Source organism: Dunckerocampus dactyliophorus, chromosome 17 (assembly GCF_027744805.1).
Source record: "Dunckerocampus dactyliophorus isolate RoL2022-P2 chromosome 17, RoL_Ddac_1.1, whole genome shotgun sequence".
In the NCBI taxonomy this organism is placed as follows: Eukaryota; Metazoa; Chordata; class Actinopteri; order Syngnathiformes; family Syngnathidae; genus Dunckerocampus; species Dunckerocampus dactyliophorus.
In genome coordinates this window covers 7,650,923-7,676,551 of record NC_072835.1, presented here as the reverse complement: position 1 = coordinate 7,676,551, position 25,629 = coordinate 7,650,923, and the positions used below count along the sequence as shown (strand labels likewise).

Below are 25,629 nucleotides of genomic sequence, written 5' to 3'. Positions count from 1 at the left end.
GCAACATAGTAAATGTTTACAGTGGTTTGAAAAACTGTCTGCCGCCTTCCTGATTTCGTTTTTTTTGCATGTTTGTCACACTTAAATGTTTCAGATCACTAAGCAGATTTAAACATTAGTCAATGACAACACAACTGAACTCAAAATTCAGTTTTTAAATGAAACGTTTTATTATTAAAGGAGAAGAAAATCCAAAACTACGTGACCCCTGTGTGAAAAAGTGATTGCCAAACATAACTTAACCGTGATTAATTGAGATCTATCAGTCTGGAACAGATTATAAAGACATTTCTAAAGCTTTGGGACTCCAGCGAACCACAGTGAGAGCCATTATCCACAAATGGCAAAAAAAATGGAACAGTAATGAAACTTCCCAGGAGTGGCCGGCCAACCAAAATTACCCCAAGAGCGCAGCGACGACTCATCCAAGAGGTCACAAAAGTCCCCACAACAACATCCAAAGAACTGCAGGCCTCACTTGTCTCAGTTAAAGTCAGTGTTCATGACTCCACCATCTGCTGTCATCCAAAAAATCCTGAAGGAGAATGTCCGGCCATCTGTTGGTGACCTCAAACTGAAACCAACTTGGGTTCTGCAGCAGGACAATGATCCAAAACACACCAGCAAGTCCACCTCTGAATGGCTGAAGAAAAACAAAATGAAGACTTTGGAGTGGCCTAGTCAAAGTCCTGACCTGAATCCTATTGAGATGCTGTGGCATGACCTTAAAAAGGCGCTTCATGCTGGAAAACCCTCCAATGTGGCTGAATTACAACAATTCCGCAAAGATGAGTGGGCCAAAATTAATAATTATTAATAAGAGACTTATTGCAAGTTATCTGAAATGCTTGATTGCAGTTGTTGCTGCTAAGGGTGGCCCAACCAGTCATTACGTTTAGGGGGCAACCACTTTTTCACACAGGACCACACAGGTTTGGATTTATTTCTCTTTTTTTTCCCTTAATAATAAAATGTTAAATCTAAAAACTGAATTTTTTTGTTCAGTTGTGTTGTCACTGACTAATTTAAATTTAATTTAATTTTTTAATTTAAATTAGTTTGATGATCTGAAACATTTAAGTGTGACAAACATGGAAAAAAAAAAAAAAACGAAATCAGGAAGGGGGCAAACACTTTTTCACACCACTGTATTTATTTGCTTATTTGTGTATCCCGTCTCTCAGTTGGGATAGCCTCTGTCTCACTCCTGACCCTGAACAGGATAATCAGTATAAAATGAATAAATAAATAAATAAGAAGCTCAAATTTGGTGGGTAAATTTGCCAAATAAGCTGATATCAGTGTGAAATGTGGCAATGCATTGCTTCTCAATCTATCCAACACAGTAAGTGCTATTTGTGGTCTGTTTTGGATCTTTTTATTTTTTTCTCATTCCTGTAAAACCATGAATTGCCTGCAAGAGAGTTAGAAAGTGAGGTCCGTTCATCCAATATCACCTGCAAAGTGTGACTACCGTTCTCCTGCTATCTTGATTAAGTGTTTTATTAGTAACTGTTTTTCAAATCATTTTAATTGTGACTGCACGTCTTGCCATTTAAATCTGTCAAAACACAATCTATTTTGTATCATTCAAAGCCTGACCTTTATATGCATACTTTTTTCCATTCTCTCTTTAGGTTAAGTTCAGTGAATTGACTATTGACATGTTCCGTATGCTCCAAGCTTTGGAGAGGGAACCAGGGAACCTTGCTGTACAGACACCTAAACAAGGAATTTTGGTACGTTTTTATGAAGTACAAATAAATACAATGTAACATACAGTGGTTAAAATAAGCATTTGATAAAAGATATGGACAATCCAGAATTTAATGTATGATAAAAAAAAAATCCTGTAAATGTTTTCTGGTGCTAGGGGAGTTGACTGGGGGTTGGACATGTAGTGACGTCAGGGTTCGGAGTTGAGTTATACCTTGGCATGGGTTATGGCTGCAACAGTAACTAATAAATTAACAATTTGTTTACTTATTTCCCTTAGTCAAATACAAATGAATGTATAACCTTTTATTTAATAGAGACGGCTACTCTACAGCCTGAGGCATGCCACCCTGCACCGAATAAGCAGAATGTTAACTATAAAATGAATTTCCACCTCAACGGGGCAACATTGAAGCAACATTGAAATTATCCATTCATTTTTAATGAAAAACGGCGGAATGTGAATGACTGGAATGTAAAAATGGAGCATTATTGTTGAAATGTATAAATACATGATTGATTACAGCAGGATTGAGGATTGAACCAGCGACCACTGGGTTGAGGAAACAATCACTCTACCTCCTGAGTCATGACATCATATAGAACAGGGGTAGAGCCCGACCGATATGGGATTTTTAGGGCCGATACCGATATTGGGGGCTGAAAAAAGCCAATATCTGATGTATTGGCCGATAACATGTATATTGGCCCATATATGAAATAAGAGCATTGATATACACAGGCTATATACTGTACATGAACGTACATTCTTATAATACCCAAAATGAACATTTTGACGTTGGATTGGGTTGAATCAGTTGAGAATTTTGGGAGGAGTTAGCAGACAAAAAATGAGGCGGAAAAAGAAGAGGAAGTAGAGGGGGGGGAAAAAGATGAAAAATGGTGCAAATCTTCTGTGCTTCTCAGCATTCACACAATTACTGGCAGTGCGTACAACCACAAAACGGCGGAACTCTGAAAGTCGTAAACCGAGGACCACTTGGATTGTGAAGGGTTCTTTCTTCAACTCGGACATGGGAAAGGCAAATGTGAAAGCAGCAAGCCTGAACGTGTCTGCAGTAAAGACACCAGATACATTTGAACCCCTGAAAATGGACGTACTGCGGATAAAACTGCTCAAATTCCTCCATGGTAATTGCCATATTTTTATTTAACCTTGCTGTTGAATCCGCTCTCTCTTAGCTTTATTTTGCCCTTCCCCACTTTATTCATAACAATACTGAAATGTATACTATTTTAGGATTTAAATTAAGACTTAGTGTGGAAATTCATCTCTTGATGTACCAACACCATTTCATTTAAATGTTTCATCATTGTACGCTATATTTCCTGTCTCCTAAGGAACCCAATGAGAAGCCGGCAAAAAGGGAAAACCCTCACAAGTATCTCCTGTACAAGCCAACATTCAGCCAGCTTTTTACTTTCTTGTCTGCCTCCTTTAAAGTAAGTATGCCTTGGAATCTGAGACAATCTCAGTTCTCTGTTGTGCCATATGTTTTTCATGTACTGTAGACTGGAACCTTGGCTTTCATCATTAAAAGGTCACACGACAACCAAAAGGGACGAAAACCAAAACCGAAAAGGGAATTAATATACAGTAAATCCAGAAATAAGAATGAAAACACATGGAGAACAATGCAAAATGCATATAAATGATGACTGAAATGGATAAATGAACATCTAACATCACTTTTATCTTCATTGAAGACTGGTGAACACAGTGATGAGTGGAGGGAGGAGGGAAGGAGATGGAGGAGCCAAGCGGATGCTGTTTCATTCTAATTCGTGACAAACTTAACTTTAAAGAGTGGACAGTTCGAGCCGCATACTTATTTACTTGAACTTTATTGTAAACTTCACAGCAGCAGGTAGACTCATCATTACATACACTGGCCTGGCTCACTATCTGTAATCGGTCTCCATTAAATCGTTCCCAGCTACCTTCGTACTTTGCTACGACTTCTTTCTTGAATTTGATTCAAGAAAGTGTTTCTCACCTTCTTTGTCAAAGTTCTGGCACTTGCAACTTTCTTTGCCGTCGTGGTGGCTTATTTTGCAGCTGTATTTAAAAAAAAAAACACACACACACAAAGTACACTCAGAAATATGCAGTCCGCCTCATCAGCGCAGGGCACACGGTGCTTATTAGGAGACATAAAGTAGACAGATAGGGAGTTGTTGATCATTGTTCTGTGTGAATTCTAGGAACAAATACACATACACAATAAACATGATTAAAGGGGATTCCCTGGCCGGCATCTGTCCATAGTGTCCTACCTCTAAAGCAGGGGTGTCCAAACTTTTTCAATGAGGGCCACATCCTGAAAAATGACAGGATGCAAGGGCCACTGTTTTGCAAACCTACACATAGAGATATGCTAAGAAGCTACAGTACATGTAGCTCAAGAAAAACTGCATTTCATCTTTATAATACAGGTGAAATGCTACTAAAAATGATGTTTTTTCCATAATAATACGAGTTTATTCTTTTAAAATTGTTACCTTTGTTCCTTATTCAATTATGACTTTTTTTCTTAATATTTTGACTTTATTCTTTTTTCATTTTTGCTGCTTTTAAAAAAAAAAAATTTCCAACTATTTAATTTCAGCTTTCCTCTTGTAAATTTTCTTCTTGTAATTATAACATTATTCCCATAATATTTGTTATCTTTAAAAAAAAAAAATGTATGTTTTCGTACTGTATGTTTCAGAAATTTACTAAAATTCTATTTTTCCTCATATTACCAGTTTATTCTCGTAAAATTGCAACTTTTCCACATTTGGAAACTTTTTTTCTTAATATTTTTACTTTACTCTGGTAAAATTTCTGCTGTTTTCTATTTCTGATGGGGGTTTTTTTGTATAATTTTCCAAATATTGCAACTTTTGTCTTATGTATTTTCTTCTCCTAATATTTTCAATATATTCCCATGTTATACATTTCCCCCTGAACCTAAGTTTCCAAAAATAACATCTTTATTCATTGTTTATGACTTGAAAAATACTTTTTTTATTTAATATTTCACCTTCATGCTACTAACACAACATTTTTCCTCATACTATTATTTCATTCTTGTGAAATAGTGGCTTTTTTTCCTTGCTAGATTGCAACTCTTCTATTAATATTTAGACTTTGATTGATTTTCCCATTTGTGGTGCTGCTGCTTTTTTTTTCACAGCTGCGCGCCGCAAATGGCCCCCGGGCCGCACTTTGGACACCCCTGCTCGAAAGGAACCACTATCCAATCTTTGTAGGATTCAATCTTTTTTCTCACCTGAAGTCTCTGCTTTCCTTATTGATCACGGCTGCAAAATAACCCAAAATGGAGCCAAAGAAAGTTGCAAGTGCCCGCATTTTGATGAAGAAGTTGAGAAACACTATTGCATCCAATAAATAACTCATAGCACAACACAAGTGTGGTGTCCATGTTGATCTTGCTTCCACATTGTGTTTCTGGCAACACGTCATCACATCTTCAGTGACGGTAAAAGTAACCTTAAATGTTCATTGATCCCTTTCATTCATCATTTATATGCATTTCTATTTCTTTCAACCATGTAAAATTATAATAGTAAATCTATAAAAACGTGGTTTGTGTTAGTTAGCAAAAAACTACAGCGTCATCTGCTGATGACATCGTAGACAGGCCATGTAGCTGACTTCCGCTTCCTGTTTCCATGTATTAGCGAGCTGATAGGATGCTAACAAGGATGTTTTGTGATTAAAAATACGTTAACACAGTTGGCCTCACGCAGTGTATTTAATAACACGACAAGACACACGCCATATTGTACGTTAACTGGGAAATGTACGCAAACCGTAGCAAAATTTTGCCATCCATTGTTTACGTTAACCGCTGATCAAGGCTCCACTGTATTTCAAGGTTGAACAACTCGCACACGGTAACAAAATCTGGCTTCATATACAGTGTATGTAGGTAATCATACTACATAGCTCAATTATGTTGTTATTGTCAATTGCAGGAATTGCCAGCAAACAGTGTTCTGCTTGTCTACCTATCAGCAACTGGAGTCTTCCCAGCTTTAAATTCAGAATATGAAGGTAAGAGGGTTGTTTTTGTTGCTAATTTATTAAATATTCCTTCAAATTGTTGTTTTTCCAAATAGTTGTAGTTCCAAATAGATAATACATCTACAGTATTTATAGCCATTATGTCCTTTTAAAAAAAAAAAAAACTATCCTCATAGTGGTTGCTCACCAACCTTAAGATAAACATGATCAGTTTCAAACCCAGGAAACTGGTTGCTAGTACTAATATGAGGGTCAAGGGTCCCTGCAGACCAAAATGATATGGAAACTGGGACTGGCTGGATGAGACATAGTATTTTGGTTTGTAGCCTGCAACCATAATGAAGTGGCAAAAAGCACGGGACTGTCAAGGCTACATTTGTCCCATGTTTCATGCCCTCATGCAAATTCCAAATGGGCAATTTTGGTTACGGTCAAGGTTACATTTTTTTCTCATCAGGGAATAAAACTTTCTATCACCTTTTGATGTCTCGTGCAAATTCCAAACAGGCAATTTTGTGGCATTGTTGTAGACGAGGCCTTTGAAGACGTTTTTTGTTCCTAAAACCCTTCTCTCGCAGATGCCGTCTATGGTTATTAGACTGCACTCGGCACCAGTTACAATCTTCATTTGGGCCGTGGATGGTCCCGTGTCTTGACGGGCAGCCAATCAGATCCTCCCGCTCAGGGTCTACCACTTGACTTTTTTGTTCCATAACCTTCAGCATCATTGAAGAAATTTCAAATGACTGTCTTACTGCGTCCAACCTCAGCAGCAATGGTGCGCTGCGAGAGGCCTTGCTTATGCAGCTCGACAATCCGACCACGTTCAAAGAGAGAACGCTTTTTTGCCTTTGCCATCAAGACATCACGACAGGAACACCTGACCGAAAATAGCATTAACATATTGTAATACCAAGATTTTGACTTTTAAAGGCTTTGGTTTTAAACATGATCGCCTCCTGAACAGCCTATTTCATTTTAATTCTTGTTTGCAATAAATTGTATTTTAAAGCTTTACATAGAACCCCGTTAAGATCCAACAGTGCAAAATGTAAATTCCTGCAATTTTTCAACTGGTCTTAAAATTCTGATCATGAGTGTATTTGGGTCAATACGGTCACTCTTGCCGGGTCTAATTGGATGCTTTGTATCCGGCCTTTCAAGTGAAAGCACTAACTTTCAACTCTCTTCACTTTTGGTAGGACCATATGATTTCGGAGGGGTTCTCACAAATTCAAATCGCGATATTGTGAATGGAGAGGTGATTCAGAAGAGAAATCAGTCCCAGAAAGACATGCACTGGTAAGATTTTAACAGAAAATGTGAATTATTCATGAAATGAATTACACATTCAAATACATTCATTATTAATTTAGGAATAGTTCAGATTCTACATCACATTGTTGAAAGTTAAAGTGAATTCACTGTCAAACCACTTTCTTGTTTACACCAAACTAGCATCACTTTCAAAATGTCCCTTGAGCTTTTTGTATTGAAGGTAGTGTTTTCATTCATATGTTTCATGTTGACAGCCTCCATCCCGGTGACCTGCTCCCTTTTACTCGGAAGCCACTTTTTATTATAGTGGATTCCACAAACAGCACAGCCTTTAAGGTATGTTTTATCCAAACTAAATTTTTATAATATGATCCTACTTGAAGGAAATTTATGCTATTATTATTATTATTAATTACCTTTGTTTTTTCCTAGAATTTCACAAATATGTTTGGTCAGCCTTTGGTGTGCCTACTATCTCCTAAAGTATATCCCAAGAGTATACAAGGTATTTAACACTGACGGAAACATTCATTTGTGGAAAAGTTGTTGCTTTCGTTTGATGAGAACAATTGAAGCACAGCGGAACCTTGGTTAGCATCATTAAGTCGTTCCAAAAGGTTTGACTTTAACCGAAACGTGCTTTCACTGTATCAGTTTTTCCCATAAGAAATAATAATTCATCCATTCCAGAATGCCAAAAATGTTAACACAAAAGACTTTTTAATAGTTTTACAATTATGGTTTTACATGCATTTGTTTGTCCATATTTGGCCTGCGATTGGCTAGCAACTAGGCCAGGGTGTACCCCGCCTCTTGGCCAAAAGTCACCTGGGATAGGCTCCAGCATACCACTGCAACCCCAGTGAGGAAAAAGCGGAATAGAAAATGAATGAATGAATGAAGAAAACAATTCTAAATGCATAGAAATACATATAAATGATGAATGAATGTCCATACTGATACATATACTGAAAAGTTGTCTAGTAATCCCTTATTTATTGCCATGAACTGGTTCCAAACCCGACTGTGATAAGTGGAAATAGGATTTCTTATTTATGAAATGTTTTTTTATTTATGGATAGCTTGTTAACAACCTTCTAAATAATATTTTTTTTACATTAGTAGAGCCCCCTGGACTTGAAATAACACCCCTGTGGTCACTTTTACACTTGTATTACCCAATATAGTCGACATAATAGAGATAATAAGACACATAAGGCATAAATAAAACATAATATAGCCTCACATGTTAGCATTGAGAGAGTTCTGTGTTGTTCCTTTTTTACTTCCAGTTTCTGAACAGTACTTTCTGCGGTGGCATATAACGTCACATCAATATAACCTTACTGACACCTAGTGACCAGTGTAGAATACTACCTCAACACATGATCTTTGAATGCGTCTTCTGAATGCCTTATGTTTGTATTTTGAAAATGCGTAATTTAGGCATAAAATATGTAACGTTTGCTGAAATATGCGTATGTTTTGATAAACAATAGGCCTTATTCAATCATGAAACAGCGTGATTTATTAATATATTTTTGAAAAACTGTGATGGTCTGAAGTCGCAAAAGTCAAAGCGTGAAGTTGTAAGGGATATTGCTGTGTATCTGCTGACATCAATCTGCTTTTGTCCTATCTTGTTATAGTAATACAAGAAAAAAAATAATATTTGGGTTTTTTTGTGGGAAATGTTTGCTTTTTCTTTGAAAATAGGCCACAAAAACACATCTCGCAAAAGTCAAAGCGTGAAGTTGTAAGGGATATTGCTGTGTATCTGCTGACATCAATCTGCTTTTGTCCTATCTTGTTATAGTAATACAAGAAAAAAAATATTTGGGTTTTTTTGTGGGAAATGTTTGCTTTTTCTTTGAAAATAGGCCACAAAAACACATCTCATTCACCCTAAGTGGGTAATAATTCATAAATATGTGATAATGCTGCATAAAATTACAGCATAAAACAACACACAGCGAGGTGAACCCAAGTTAATATAGTTAATAGAGCATAAGTTTGGCCAGTATCGCACTGGGCCATCCCTAGATGTCAATACTGAAATGTTGTTTTTGACCTAATGTTAAATATTTTATGTGGACCCCCAAAAATATCGATACTTTTAAAGCGAATGTTTTCTGAGGTTATTCTAGTTCTATTTTGATTTGCAAAATGCCGATACGCAAATGTTAACTAAACCATTTGACTGCTTCCCTGTTCAGATCAGTCTCAGCGTGGGAGTCTCTTCACCCTTTTCCTCTACAGCCCACTCTTGGCTTTCTTCTCTGTGTGTGGCTTAAACAGCGTGAGACGAGGCCTTTGGGAGAGTGCTCAAGAATTTCTTCACAAAGTCGACCATGACATCGGGCAAATGATAACACGATCACAAACCATAGGTAGTGTATCGATTCAGATATTGTGATTATCACAGTTGTATAAAACGTCATCAATATAGTGTTTTAATGATATCATACTGTCTACAGTTATGCTCTGTGCCTCCATGACACTGCTTGTCACGACTTTTTGCTTTGTTCAGAGGGTGGTCTTTTGGAACAGTAGCTTTGGAGGCAGGGGGTTTTATTGTGTGAATGCTGAGCATTATTCACATATAAAATTGTACACCATTTTTCATACTACATTTTTCCCATGGGACATCTTCTTACTCATTTTTGTCCGCTAACTTCTCCCACATTTCTCAACCGATTCAATCCAATCCAACGTCAAAATGCTCAGCTCCTAATAGTGTGCGCGACACATTGGCTATTTAGCATGACTTTTCCAAACATTCTCACATATACTGTAATTTCATATTTTCTGCTGCAATTTTTCCATTGAAAATGAATGGGTGATTTATTTGGTGCCCCAACTGGTGGAAAATAATTTTACTTTTTCTATTATTGTAACATTCTGCTTCTTCTACAGGGTGACATGGGCCGGGGTACAGGGTGGTTGTTTCCCAACCTAATGGTTGCTGGTTCAATCCTCGATCCAGCTGTAATCATTCAACATATTCATTCATTCAGTCTGCATTTTTACTTTCCAACATTTCAAAGTCGTTTTTAGTCTGCTAAAAATTGATGGCCAAATTAAATGGTGCCCTCTACTGGTGAAAAATCATTTTACATTTTCCATGACTAACGTTCAACTGATTCTACAGAGTGACATGGCTCAGGTGGTAGATTGGTCATCTCTCAACCCAATAATTGCTGGTTCGATCCTTGTGTAATTCTTTCATCCATTCATTTTCTATGCTGCTTAATCCTTCCTCGTGTAATCGGTCAACATATTTATACATTTCAACAATCATTTCAACATTTCAAATTCCGCTGTTTTTTTGTCACTCACATCTCCCAGGCTTTATTTATTGGTAGTTTTAAAAAACATTCCCCAAAATGAATATGAATTAAATCAATTTTCAGTGACATTTTCCCATTGAAAATGGACAATTTAAAGTTCATTTTGCATGTATCACTATTGCAACAACACAAACACATCACAGGATAAAACTCACCTGTCTCACGACGGTGTAATCCCGGCTCACGTTCCCTATTAGTATGTAACGTTCTGCTTATTCTGTGCACGGTGACATGGTCATAGAGTGGTCGTTTCCCAACCTGAGGTTTGCTGGTTCAATCCTCAGCCAGTGAATATATTTCAACACATGCCTAGGATATTTCTACATATCATTTCAGCTTCAGCATTTCCACATTCCCACAATTGCTTCATCTAGTATTTTTAGTACATTTGGAAACATTTAAAAACATTTTTTAGGTTGGCATATTGAAATTATACAATTTTGAGAAGAAAAATGAATGTACAGTATTCCGTTTTGGAATAAGGCTGTGGCACAACAAAATGTGGAAGAATTGAAACTTTGTGAGTACTTAATGTATATAAGTCTTTCTTATGTGAACAGAGCTCTGACTGCAGGTCAGCTAAGCAGTGCATTGCTTTCTCATTGGCATTCCCCACTTTCTGCGAGGACACAAGCATTTTGTGCTCATTTTAATAAGCTGCTGTGTTTACAACAGCAAGACTGGATTGCCTATGAAAAATCAAACACGGGCATAACAATGTACCTTTTGCACCGCTCCTAATGTTCAGCAAAGATTACATTTCTTTATCACTCTCGCTGATATTCACACCATTGATGAATTCAGTCTAGCCAGGCTCTGAGTGGTAGAAGAAATCAACTGCTGTGCACAGGCACTAACCATCATTTAACATGAAATGGTAGTTCAGGATAAGAACTTTACATGTGTTATTTGTGTATGTGTATGTTTCCTAGTTAGTTTGTAAGCACCATCAACATATTTCATATAAAGATTCATTCTGCTTTCTCCCACTCGTGAAGATACAAACGTAACATTCATTATCGTTGAATCACAAACATTCTTTCCCCAGCTGGCCACTTTTATTACAAGTAGGGATGTCCGATAATATCCTCCTACCGATGTTATCAGCCCGATATTGGCATAAAAATGTAATATCGTTTTATCAGTATTAAATTTTTCCCTAAAATGATAATACCAATAATAAAAAACTGCCATATCTATAGGCCAACATACTTACCATCATCGAGGCATCCAGCGGCGCCAATACGTGGACATACTTTGTCACGTCCTGTGTTATTCCTCGCAGTCGGAACTGGGCTTGATGTGTTGAAACCATGGACGTGGGCGTGACGCAAATAGCACCGACGTCAGCTAACTCCTTAGCTTGTAGCGACGCCGACACGGTCTCGTTGTCTCTGTTGCCAGTCGACATTTTTACCCACGTCGAGGGTCACCAGATGTGGATACGATTCACAACGAGACAGGTGTCGAGGTCGATGGCACCAATCAGTTTACTCTCCATTCAACTCAACAAGCAACAATTCTTTAGCAATAGCTAAGTGGCTACAACAACCTCATGACCCGGAAACAGAAGTACACTTGGTAGATAGCTAGATAAATGGATACTTTATTAACCTCCAATAGAAATGTCGAAAACAATATTGTGGGTCACCACAATGTGTTAATTCCATATGTTACACATATCTATATCGGAAATTGAGAGTTGGACAATAGCGGCATTTTGATTATCGGCAAAAAAGCCACTATCAGACATCACTAATTACAAGTACTACCTAAGGTCTGTTTAAAGCAGGGCTCTTAAACTCACCTTACCTGGTTGGAGGCTGGGTGATGGTGGGACGCATCAACTATTCCACAAAGAAGGGCATTCAATTATTTAAACAAAAAGAGTACATCTGATCCATTTGTCTCAGTTGTATTTATGATCATCAGTAACAGTTCAGAACATGAACAGTTCTTCTGAACATAGGCTTCTCTTGCCTACTCTTTTCTGCCTGGCAGCGCTTCCTTTGTACACAACGCTGCTGTGAGTACTTCCGGCTTCCCAGCATGCCTTGCAGCACTTTTGTTGTGTAAAAAGATGCTAACGCTATGTGTTTTTGACATAGTTGTTGTTTATTATTCCTTATGGTAGTAGTAGTTGTCCTATGCTTGTTTACTTACCTGTCACATTCCGTGTTGTTATTTTTGGGTTTGCACCATGATTGTCGCCAATATTATGTCTGGTTTTACTCACAATAGTGAACCCACTGGTTTAAGGCAACACTAGTCTAAGGATGTCAAACGGTGCAATTAATGTAGTTAATGCTTTCTGTGTGGATTTTGATCATGTTTATTAAAAAAAAAAAAGGCCACAAAATTATAGTTTTTTCTCAATGTTGACATACGCAGTTCCTTGATTTATTTGCTCCTCAAGAAGGAAGGAATTTATTTGCTCACAGAAAACCCATTCTTATGTCCATCTTGAGTCATGTACAGTGTATATCCAAAAAAAAAAGGTTGCACACACTAAGTTCATAAATACACAGGACTTGATGGAAAAAGTCCTTGGTGCTAATAGATGGTAAACACATGAGGCGTGGATGTTGAGAGTGGCGTGGAACTTTATCTCAGCCATGGGAAGGATGTACATTTTGGGACACATCATCAAAATATTGATACTTTGATACTTCAGTCATTTGAGGTAATGTATATCATTAACAGGGAGACAGTGGAAAGTAATTCAGTTGAGACCTTGTCTAAATGTTATGCAGGGCATTCTATAAACTATGCTATCATTTGAAATACACTACTTTTTCAAATTTAGCGACATGTTCGGTGTACTTACATTGTTAAGCAACGGTATCAGATCAGGATCACTGATACCAGCATGAATTTTACTCAGTATTAAATCGGAAAATAAATCAGTGGTATCACGAATGATGAGGGTGGCCGCGCAAAGCACAAAATGATCGCTGCGAGATGTCACGAGACCAGAATGCATCACTGTATGAGCCGCATGGTTCAAAGCGTGAGCAGCTTATACATAAGAAATTACTGTTTCTGTTATTATATCTACTATATTGGGTAATACACGTGTAAAGGTGACTATAGGGATGTTATTTCATGTTTAGAGGGCTCTAATAATGTTAAAAAAAACATATTTAGAAGGTCGTAAACAGGTTTTCTATGCTGTAACTGCCAAAATATTCCATTTATAAAGAAAGAATCCTACTTTGCGGAAATGTACTTATCAGGCCTGGAACCATTTTACTGCAATGAACGAGGGATTACTCCAACATCTTTTCCACAACCACAAGATGTCCATTTGTCTCTTTCAACATGGCTGTTTAACAAATGAGAAGATACTGACTGCATTGGTTGGGCTTAACTTTTTGCTGGCTGAAATATAATCACGCATGCTCACGCAATTATCCAGTAGGAGGCTTTTACCTATTTGCTTTGTTAAATCCAGGTGGTATTTTTGGCCAGGCAGTGTATTACCACCTGACCACAACTTTTCTAAATTGATTTGTATTAAGGTGACAAAGTACCAGTATTATCGAGACAGAGTTACTCAACACATTTGCTTTGTTGTCTTTACAGATCAAGCCTTTTTGCAATTTTTTGGTGATGAATTCCTTCGACTGCTGCTGATCCGTTTTGTGTTTTGTTCAGCTACACTGAGACTGCACAAAGTCTTTCGGGTAAGTGTGCTACTCTAGCTACTTCTGTTCCTGTTTGTCATAGCATTATTGGATGTTACTGTTCAATGACAATGTTTGTGCTTCCAAATTACTTGTTGAACTGGAACTGATCCCACCTAAGCTACATCAGCGTCAGCTTTGTGATCCATTACAACTTCAATTCACATTCAACATTCAATTCACAAGAGAAGAAAAGTAAGAAAAGTATATGCATACAGTAAAACACAATCTTTTTGATAAATGTCAGAATGTTCTGGAAGAAGACACTTTTAATACGTGACATGACACCTGGATGCATCCCGGTGTGTCGAAACATATCAAACATATTTTAACACCCAAACTTCATTTTTGTGAATGAATTAAAATAGACTGAAAACCATGTGTGTGTATTTAGTTAGTCAGTGGCTCACACAGCAGCTACAGTGTCCAAGCTAGACTTAATTAGTGTCCTCAGGAAACAACGCTGCTCTCTAAAATATCACACTTCTCAATCCACACAGGTCATTGTAGTTGCACATTACTTACAGAAACCTATTAGAGATGACAGTAGTCCCTCGTTTATCACAGTTAATTGGTTCCAGGCCCGACCCTGATGAGTGAATTTCCGTGAAGTAGGATTCCTTAATTATAAATGGAATATTTCCGTAGTTACAGCATGGAAAACCTGTTTACAACCGTCTAAAATACAGTTTTTAACATTATTAGCGCACTCTGAACGTGAACTAACACGCCTGTAGTCACCTTTATACTTTTATTACCCATTATAGCAGACATACAGAAAATGAGCCATTTAAGACATAAATAAGACACATGCCCTTCTGTGTTGTAAATGTGTTACGGTGCTAGGGGAGCTGAGTGGGCGTCGGGGGTTCAGAGTTGAGTTGTAGCGTGGCGTGGGTTACGGTTGCAATAGTAGCCCGTGTTAGGGATAATTGTGCCTGTTGTGAGATAATCCAAACCTACAATAAAAGGCTGTTGTTCCGGTGATCAAGTCTGGTGCTTGTGTGTCTCACCAAACATTACAGTAACATTACTGACACCTAGTGACCAGTGTAGAATACTACATATCATCACAACGTTTTGGAATGCGTCTTCTTAATGCCTTATATTGGTATTTTACTTCATTTACCCATTTTTATGCAAAAAATGCTAAATATGCATATATTTTTAGTAGTAATAGGCCGTATTCAATCATGATTTATTAATTAATGTATTTTTTAAAAAACCTGATAAAGTGAGGCCGCAAAATTGGAAGTGGCGAGGAATTACTGTACTCATATCACAGCTGACCCAGCAATTTTTCTTTCTACTTCTTCCACGCGGCCTTTTGGTTGGAATTTTATTACACGACGCGGCGACGGTAACAAATCTTCATTGACGAATTTTTATAATCAACATTGTCGACTTATCGTTGCGGCCCTACCTGAGGGGTAGACCATGCTAAATTTGTCATGCTTCAGTTCACTTCAGTTGCTGCTGCTCACACTGATGTGTGTTGTGTTGTTTTGGTTGTTTTTTGTGCTTGCAGGATGCACAGAGCTTTCCTGAGTCATACCCCGAGCTCCCGAAACAGGACACGGTGGAGAGCGGTGTTCTGCAAAAACATATTTTGAAGATGGCAGCCATGCTGGATGTACAGAGCCTCTTTTGGGATCATTCAGTGGAAGTCTACTAAAGTCTTTAACCAGGATCAAACTCCAAAAAACCTACACATTTACACATCCAGCATTTGTAGCATTTTTTGTTATTTATTCATAGCTTAACAGCTAATTCTGCTATACTTTTCTTCATATCCTGCATTTTATTGTTTCTCTCTAAAATGCAAAATGAAAGCCACAAGAGAACTTAAATTAATCATGTACATAAAACCCATTTCAACCTACAACCCATTCCAAATGTAGGATTAAACTTAAGACTTAAGCATTGAAGTACCGTATGTACTGTATATGACGTAAACACATCAACTTTGTTCTCAAGCAGAAAAGCATCCTCGCATACACGAGCAGCATAATTGCTCATTCTACTTATTTTAAGAGATTAGTAGTTTTGTTTAGGCTTAAAATTGTCTCACTTTCGGTCTTACATACGTCCAGAATTGCACCAAATTACTCTTAAAGGGACTGTATGCAACTCGCTCCAAATTACATTTTTTGGATCCAGAAGCCAAGAAATGTAAGAACACCACTCCGGTGTTAAAACCCTTGTTACCAGGTGGTGCTAGACCCTCACTCCCTCGTGTATGGAGCAGGCGCACCTACCTTCCTGACTTCTCCGCTTAAAGGGTCAAAGCCTCCCGTGTTAAAAAGGAGACATCTAAGTCAGGTGCGAAGGAAATTCACCCAGGTTTTCACAGCTTGTGTAGAGGCGGCCCCGCTACATCCAGACTAAGCCCAATAGAGTAACCAAATTTGTATTGCACTCAGCGCTCAACCTCTACTTTATGGCTGCTTTCCTTCATTAATGGTTTGTTGCACTTGGAATAGACCTGGGAAATTTTGGTAATCTGTTAGCGATCAGAAGGACCTGTTTATGTAAAATAATAACCGCAACAAACTTGCATGTCACCAATAATTGTTCAAACAAAAAAAAAATCTATATTTTTCGTGGCGCGTGCACAAACGCAGTCTCAGAGAAGCGACCAACAAGTTGGAGTCATTTTGTGGTTATGATAGGGAAAACATTCAATGACGGCTAACGTTAGTCGCTAAACTTTGTCAAATTGCTATCATTGGCTGACCACCAACATAACTAGTGTGTGTGTGTTACATCAGCGTAGCTTATGTACACAAAGCAGCAGGAGGAGGTGGAATAAAACGCTTGCAGTACGTCCTCTAGGCCAGGGGTTCCCAACTTGGACAAATTAGAAGTTTTTTGAAAAAAGACACGTTTTTAAAAGTAGTTTTGTAAATAACTACATTGAATTTTATGTAAATGTATATACATTTTGGAAATAAGAGCTATTATTTTATTAGAATATAAAATAGAATACTGTTAGAAAGCCCATAGTTTTTGCACGCTTATGTTGTTTGATTATGTCATTTACGTTTAATCCCGCTTTGTTCGGGGGTGTGCTCCGAGATGCTGCCACAAATACATTTATATTTTCCCCCTTCTTTCATCTCATTGTCGTTCCCAAATGCTGATGCCGTGTGTGAATGTATAAAGGTGAGCTTTAATGATGCTTTATTGTCTGTGTGGAGCACTAGTGTTCGTATTTATTCGGTGTCAAATCAGAGGCTTCTTTCGGGGACCAAAAAAGGTTGGGGACCACTGCTCTAGGCGACTAGAGGAACCCGCTGCATACAGTCCCTTTTTTAAAGTGCTCATGACACCAAAACGTGAGTTTTCTAAATTACCGCCGTATTTGGCTGCCGAGGACTCTTCCCGGCAAGCAGACTCATCAAAACACAGCAAAGCAAATAAAGAGAAATATCCACAACAATAACACAAACATAACATTGACTGATATTGTTTTGTGATGAGTATGATAGAATACGCATTCAATCCCAGACGTTCCTTTATCTGAGGCACAGTGTCAAAACAACTGTCCTCCAAATGTGTCCCAACACAATACCGAAAAATGTGACGCAGCGAACGGCGTCTTTTGGAAATGTGAACAAGCTTACTCCTTGTGCCACACAACAAGTGGGCATAATATCGAAAAATATATTTAACAGAAAATCAACAAAAAATGCACCACAACAATATGAAACCAATGCATTCCATGTGCAGTTCCGGGAGGGCGGGTTCTCGAGGTAGTGTCACATCCTCTGTCTTCTCTGAGACTGATTTCAGTGGCAAAAAATGTAAAAAAAAAAAACAAAAACAAAGGGTAAATACATTCCAGCACACAACTAACAGGACAAATAACAAGATTATAACATGTGTTGGTGTCATGAGCACTTTTAAGTCTGTAATAACCAATGCTCTTTATCACCAACTACTATTATAGTCTAAATAAAGACAAGCAATTCTGGAGCGAGGCATTCTCTAATAGTGCTAACACAAACTGTTAAATTAAGTCCTAAATTTGTTCAAATGCACTAATGCAAGAACTAAAACTGGCACCCGGCTAGAATCTAGAGTAGTGAATAGATATAAATGATAGCATATTTGAAATGTTTATACTATTTATTAAAACTGCAGTATGTGTGCATATGATGTATAGAAATGTTTCTCGTGATAGTTTCCAAGTCATGTTTTCCACTTGCGCAAATGCTGAATGGAGGAAACTGGACTGTTTGTTGAAGGTATTCATTCACCTTCAGTCCAAAAGGCTTCTTCAGGTGTGGAGTTGCCCTATCTCAGGTGGGTGTGTTCCCTGGGGGTTGTTGTCGGACATGGCTGGCAAACAACCGCCCTGGCTAACAGGTCGTTCACCTGCTTGGTGGCAAAACCGTGACCACTCTTCCTGTGGAATGAGGCAATCTTTGGGGGAGAGCTGTTAAGATGGCACACAACTCCGCTTTGGTATGAGAGAGGTGTGAAAGAAGTTCTTACCAAGGAGGTTTGCACCATCACCGAGCAGGGGTGTCCAAACTTTTTCCACCGATGGCCACATACTGAAAATGAAAGGATGAGAAAGGGCCACTTTAATGTTTTCAAAAGATACAGTAGGCTAAGAAGTGGTACACGGGTATATTTCAAGAAAAACTGCACCGCAGCTTTGTGATATACAGGAGGTGAAAAAGTACTATTAGTATGAGCATAGGTCTCTTCACCCCCCGTGTTTGCTGTTTTTTTTTCTTTTTCAAAATATTTGCTTAAATAATCTTGATAAATTTTCTTCTGGTAATATTATGGCTTTACTCACGTATTATTTTGACATGATCCCCATAATATTATCACTTTCTCCAACCTAATTTTCCAGAAATTTGTTTTGTTTCTCATAATATTATGACTATTTCTCATATTATGGCTTTAAAAAAAGAATATATTTTTTCTTTAATACTGTATTTCAACTCTGTTACTAAGATAACATTTTTTTCTGGTAGGCCACAACTTTTAACTTTTTAATATTTTGACTTTATTTTCATAAAAGTACAACTGTTTTTCATTTCTGCTGTCTTTTTTTTAAATTTACTAACTATTTAAACTTTCTGCATGTTTTCTTCTTTTAATTATGGCTTTATTCCCATAATATTTTCACTTTTTTCTGGTAACATACCTTTTTCCGCTAATTATATCTTTTTTTCTGTTAATATTTTTGGCTTTTTTCGTGTGAAATTACTGCTGATCTTCAATTTTTGCTCTTTTTAAAAAAAAAAAAAAAAATGTTTTTTTGTTACATTTTTACAATGTGCTGCAGGCCACATATGGACCCCGGCCCGCACTTTGCACACCCTGACTTACAACAATGTCCTAACATCTCTCCCCCAAAGATTGTATCATTCCAACAGAAGCGTGGACCCTAACGAGCTGTTTTGCCGCCAGACAGACAAACACGCAGTTGTTATGCAGGACGGTTGTTCACCAGCCACGCTGGCCCACAGTAATAACAACCCTCTTGTGACCACCCCCAGGGAAGGCACCCACCAGCGACATACATAAGTAGACTCCACACCTAAAATTTTAGAACTGAGGACGCTTTTAGCACAGAAGGTGAAACGTCTTTAACAAACAAGAAGAGTCAATTTGCCTCCCGTCAACCTTTCTATGAAGACATTTCCACTTCCTTTCCAACTTTAAATGACGTAGTTTTTAGAATGATAACCTTTGTGAACAATCTTTAATTTATTTCAGGAGGTGGCTCGCCAACTTTTGTATTTTTATGTATAATGTATTTGATATTGTCGGCAGCATTTCAGAACCTTTTCCAGCATGTGCTAAATACAAATTAATGTACTGGCGTGAATAGAAGACAACCCTGGATATAAGACCACCCCTCTTTTTCAATACCTGTATATGGAGAAGTCATTTTTAAGACACAATGAATCATTTAAAAAATAATATCTGTAAAAGTCATACATCGTATGTTATGAATCATACTCGACAGTTGTTGATTGATCACCGTTATCTTAAAATTAGCATCATAACTCCTCCCCTCTGGTGCATTTGCTCTGCTAATGCGGTGCGGACGCGGTTGCGGTTCACTTTCACCAGAGACACACCGCAAAGAGCACGCGGAAATGACACTTGTGTACGAGAAAATGTGTGTGGCAGAGTAATCCATGGGTGTGTGCACGTGTACACCTCTAGACCTCCAATATAAGCTGACGCATTGTTTTCTAGGGGGGAAAAAATACTCTTCTTATATTCGGGGCAATGCGGTACTACGGTTAGGTTTTCACTTTTATATAGATGAGAAGAATATGATACATTCCTGTGCACCAATACTTGTTCATTCTTGTTTTTTTTTTTTACTTTTTGGGCAGGTCCCTTCACGAGTGACTGCACAGCAAGCAGCCATTTTTGACATTTTATGTTCTGTGTTTACCACAGTGAAATCAAAGCACAATGAAAATGAATTGTAGGATCATACAAGTCTGTTAAGTTTAAGAACAATCATTTTTGTAAGTTTAGAAACATGTGAATATATCGTGTTTTCTCGAGTAATACTTTCTGGGATTAATGTTAATAACTTGGACCATGAGCATGAACATCTCACTTGTAACATGATTAAAACAAAAGAATCTAAATTGACCTTTATGGTCAAAGTAATACTGTTTTTACCAAACCACCTACTTTTATTTGTGTGTTATTGTATGTTATTGTTGCAGTGCTTCGCAATTTGTGTTGTCTTAGTAAAACGCACAGGGTGTCCACAAAGTCTCTTTACAATTTCAAACATGTTACAAACAGTGTTGGGCAAATTACTTTTAAACGTAAGTACAGTAATCCCTTGCCAATTCGCACTTTGAATTTAGCATTTTCACTCTTTTTTTTCAAAAATATATGAATAAATCATGCTGTTTCATGGCTGAACCCAGCTTTAATAGTAAAAAATATGCGGATTTCAGCACAGTTTTACATATTTTTTGCCTCAATTAAACATTTTAAGCATAAAATGTCCAAAAATACAAATATAAGGCATCCCAAAGACGCATTTAAAGACTTTGCGATCATATGTAGTATTCTACACTGGTCACTAGGTGTCAGTAATGTTACATTGATGAAATCATAGCCACCACAGGAAGTACAAAATGAACAACAAGGAACTCTTCCAACGCTAACATGTCTGAGTCATGTCTTATGTCTTATTTTCTAATATGATGTCTACTATGTTGGGTAATATGCGTGTAAGGGTGACTATGGGGTGCCATTTGATGTCTAGAGGGCTCTAATGTTAAAAACGGCATTTAGAAGGTCAGAAACGGGTTTTCTATGATGTAACTACAAAAATATTTGATTTATAAATAAGGAATTGTACTTCGTGGAAATTCACTTATCATGGTCGGGTCTGGAACCAATTACTGTTATTACTGGTTATTTTCTAGTAATTGGCGTTATTTTCCCAAAAAAGTACTTGAATTAGAACAGAATTACGCCTTCAATTAGTTACCATTGCATTACTTGTTTTTTAAAAGCCTTCAAATATGTAAAAGAATTGGGATTTACCTTTGTAGTGGCGCGTGTTGTTGACAGATGTGCACGGCACGGCATAGCTCGTAGCTTGCAATTCTCTACCAAGAAACTAGGGGGCGGTGTTTTCCGGAGTATAAGTCACATAGTCTAGTTTGGCTGGATCTGCAACTTACAGTCAGGTGCAATTTTATATATATATATATATATATATATATATATACACAAAATAAAATAAAATCTCCAGTGTATAATTTCACTTAATGTGCTGCCTTTAAAATAAAGTGAGGTGGTGGCTGGAATTTTGGCAACGCCGCAATAATTCATCGCGTTGTGCTTGTTGACAAACAGTTAGGCACACAAATGGAATGATGCAGAGCATTCCGGACGCTTATTGTTACAAAATACTTTCTAATACGCTTCTGCCTTGGAGACTATGGCTTTAAGTAATGTGCAGCTATAATGATATGATACCTGTATGGATTGAGAAATGTGGTATTTTAGACGGCGGTGTTTAATTACGACGCTGATTATGTCTATCTTGAAGATCGTAGCTGTTGCGTCAGCCACTGACTAACTAAATGCACACATATGATTTTCATTCATTTGTGAAAGGTTTTGGTGTTAAAATACGGCTGTTTGACATGTTTCTCCACACCGGGCGTCATGTCACGTATTATAAGCGTCCTCCAGAACATGCTGACATTTATTAAACAGGTAAGGTTTTATTGTATCTATATAAGTTTAAAAAAATGGACTTATTTCAGCTTCTGTAGCTTTAGTTTGTCTCCTTGTTGGTGTCATCATTGCCCCGTCCCTCGGGCTTTTTCTTCTCCTCTTTTGAATTTAATGTCGTTAGGAGCGGCGCCATGACAATTTTTCGTCTTTATGATGCATTTTTTTGACTGATGAGGCTTATAGTCCGGAACATATGGCAGTTCACCAGATATCACTCCCTATGCTTCTTTCTATGGAGTTACGTTGACGACATACAAGTACGTTACATCGAACAAAGATGGATAGGTACTTAATCTCTGAGAGAAATCTACACGGGTCATCGACACCCTGAAGCAAAAGATCACTGATGCCATTGCCATCGTTGATCAGCGAATATGGCAAGAAATTGAGTACTGCCTTGATGTGCTTTGTGCAACTCATGGTGCCCATCTGGAGGGGTCTTAAATGAGGCAAAAAACGTCAATATCGACTCCTCATTTTGTAATAATTCCCACTTATGTGTGTATTCATTTGCTGTTGTAATAAATGTGCTCAATTGTAAAGAGACTTTATGAACGCCCTGTGTTACAGTATGCATAGACGCTGGCACAGTTAAGCAGATAGAGCTCCCACAAACCCTTGCATCAAATGCTTGTACTCATGGGCTTCTATGTGCCCACTCGGTTGTTTTTTGTTTTTTTTTTTGTCAAAAGATGGAAACTAAACCCACAATATTCTTCTTCTTGTACCTTTTTAGCTCACAAATAACAGGTTGGGAGATTCTGTACTTTATTCTATGAAAATGTTCAATATATGTTGCAGTGTACAATGAAGAAGAAAGTCTGTTTGCTTTTGTGAAATGAACAATTGCAAACATATGAAGGATGACCTGAGTGCAAACCTTAACATCATCAGTATGAGAATTCATCAGGAAATATGTCCTGTGTTTGTTTGGTTTTTTTACAGCAACGCAAGCCCAAATGGCCTCTGGGTATTGGGCCTACACGTCATACACTATTTGTCTATGCCTCCGTGGAAAACATTTCAAATGTTTTATCTAGTTCTCCTTTTTTCCAGTCCACTTATCCTGTGGCCATTTTTTTGCCTTTTTCCCTTTCGGTGGTCCGTACGTGTGATTTACATATGATGATGTCAAGTGTATTCTGAAGACTTAAGTTAAGAAAATAATGCATCGATGTTAATGTCTACAAGTAGCATGTTTGTTTAGAGTATTAAGTGCCAAAGACTGACTTTGTTTCTGTGTTGCCAAAAGCAAACCAATAAAATATAAAAAGGGATTTCCTTATTTGTGGGACCGACCCCTGCTTCTTCGGTAAGGATTGTGAGAAAATAAATAATTACAATAACAACCAGTGTTGGGCAAATTACTCAGTTATGTTACTAGTTACATTCCCCAAAAAGCAAGAATTAGTAATGGAATTAAATAAAGGTTTCACAAAATTATTGTAATAAGTTACTAGGGAATATAATTTTTTGAAAAGCCTCAAAATATGTAAAAGAATTAGAATTTTGTCGCGTTTGTCTGTAGTTGTTGAGCTTGTGAGTTGTGATTCACTACCAATACGCCAGGGGGCAGTGTTTTCCTGAACGTGAGCAACCACAACTTATTGACTAGCTATTTAGCTTCCTGTGTGGTGGTAGTTGTGAACACTGACTGAAACCACATCCAGATCCGTAATATACTGTAGCTATCAGCAGTGCAAGTACTTTAAATAAATACGTTACGGTTACTAGCTACTTCCCCAAAAAGGTCGTTGGATTAGTAACAGAATTTTTCCTGCATAAATGTAGTTCATTTTCATGTATTGTGTGACGGTGATGACGTCATAGTTGGGCGACAGAACTGACATCCACTTCCTTTTTCTATGTATTAGCAAACTGCTAACAAAGACTTTTTGTGATACAAAATGTTTTAAGAACACAGTTGAACTCGCGCAGTTTACGAATGTAACCAGCCATGTTTCGGCACTGCCCGCACCGGGGTTTGAACACACGACCTTCGTAATGGGAGACGAGGGCGCTGACCACGCGACTAAAAGCCCGCACCGTCGGCCTCGTGTTCAGCGTACCACTTGAGACAGAGGGAGTAAGGTTTGCCAACAAAGATGGACAGGCTGGCATCCGTTACACTAATAACATAACAAGTGCGTACACTTACCGAGGCTCCACTGTATTTAGCATTTTCTGCTCTGGAGCTACATAGAAACTAAAATAAAATGAAGTTATTCTTCTCATGTAATGTTAGGGGAAACCCTGGAATCGTTTGAAAACACTGCTCACTTGCTGCTGTGTCTTGTCACTTGTCTGATAGCTGATGACAACCAGCTCAATTAGGATGGGAAGCCCAGGCACACACTTCCCCAACAGGAAGTTACTCAGTATGCCTTGCTGGTTATACATTTTATATAAAATAGTGCTATTTTGCATGTGCTGTATATTAGTGTGTATGCATAGTCCGTGCAGTACAGCTACATTGTGTGTTCTTCTGTATTTTTGGTTGCACCATGCATACGTGAGGCGTTTGGTTTGATGACCTCCTGTTGATCTGTGTCAGAGTATCACAATTACTCAAGCCTCATTTGGCCCATCTGTTAGTTTTAAAAACAAATGCGGTCCTTTCAACTCAAAGGTTTGCCCATCCCTGGTTTAAAGCATCCTATCACACTACTGTGCCAAATAAAAACGTTTTCAATCGGTTTGTTGATAATTGCACTGTGCAGGAGATGTGCATTCTCCTTTGTTTCATGAAGTACACATATGTTGTCATGAGAATCTATTCAAGCGGGGATGTCTGTGCGTGCGTGGCTTTTCTCCAGGTACTCCAGCTCCCTCCCACATTCCAAAAACATGCATGTTAGGTTAATTGGCGACTCTAAATTGTCCATAGTTGTCCAGTCCAGTGCCGGGTGTACCCCGCCCGAAGTCAGCTGGGATAGGCTCTAGCATACCCCCGTGACCCTAATGAGGATAAAGCGGCACAGAAAATGAATGAATAAACATTGTTTTCTCTAATGTTTCAACTCTACGCTAATAAATAATATTATTTTTCCTCATATTAGTGGTTTATTCTCGTAAAATTAATTTTTTCTCATATTTTGGCTTTGATGTCGTAAAATTACAGCTCTTTTTTTGACAATTCCAACTTTCGTCTTGTAAATGTTCTTCTGGTAATTAAGACTTTATTCCCATAATATTTCGATTTGTTGTACCAAAAATGACAACTTTATTTGTCATCTTGTTTCTCATAATATGACAACTTTAAAGCAACATCTTTCTTGAACAGTTG

General features: G+C 37.8%; 1 protein-coding gene across 1 annotated transcript in view; it reads left to right on the top strand.

Moving 5' to 3' along the window:
* scai (suppressor of cancer cell invasion) overlaps positions 1-23,662 on the top strand; it is a 49,276-nt gene extending 25,614 nt beyond the window's left edge. The window contains exons 9-17 of the mRNA XM_054756722.1: positions 1,638-1,739; positions 3,079-3,180; positions 5,722-5,800; positions 6,973-7,072; positions 7,303-7,384; positions 7,481-7,553; positions 9,265-9,438; positions 13,984-14,084; positions 15,613-23,662. Of these exons, the coding sequence (XP_054612697.1) occupies positions 1,638-1,739; positions 3,079-3,180; positions 5,722-5,800; positions 6,973-7,072; positions 7,303-7,384; positions 7,481-7,553; positions 9,265-9,438; positions 13,984-14,084; positions 15,613-15,759 (960 nt within the window). The 3' untranslated portion in view covers positions 15,760-23,662. The remainder of the gene's footprint in view (positions 1-1,637; positions 1,740-3,078; positions 3,181-5,721; positions 5,801-6,972; positions 7,073-7,302; positions 7,385-7,480; positions 7,554-9,264; positions 9,439-13,983; positions 14,085-15,612) is intronic.
* The last annotated feature ends 1,967 nt before the right edge of the window (positions 23,663-25,629 follow it).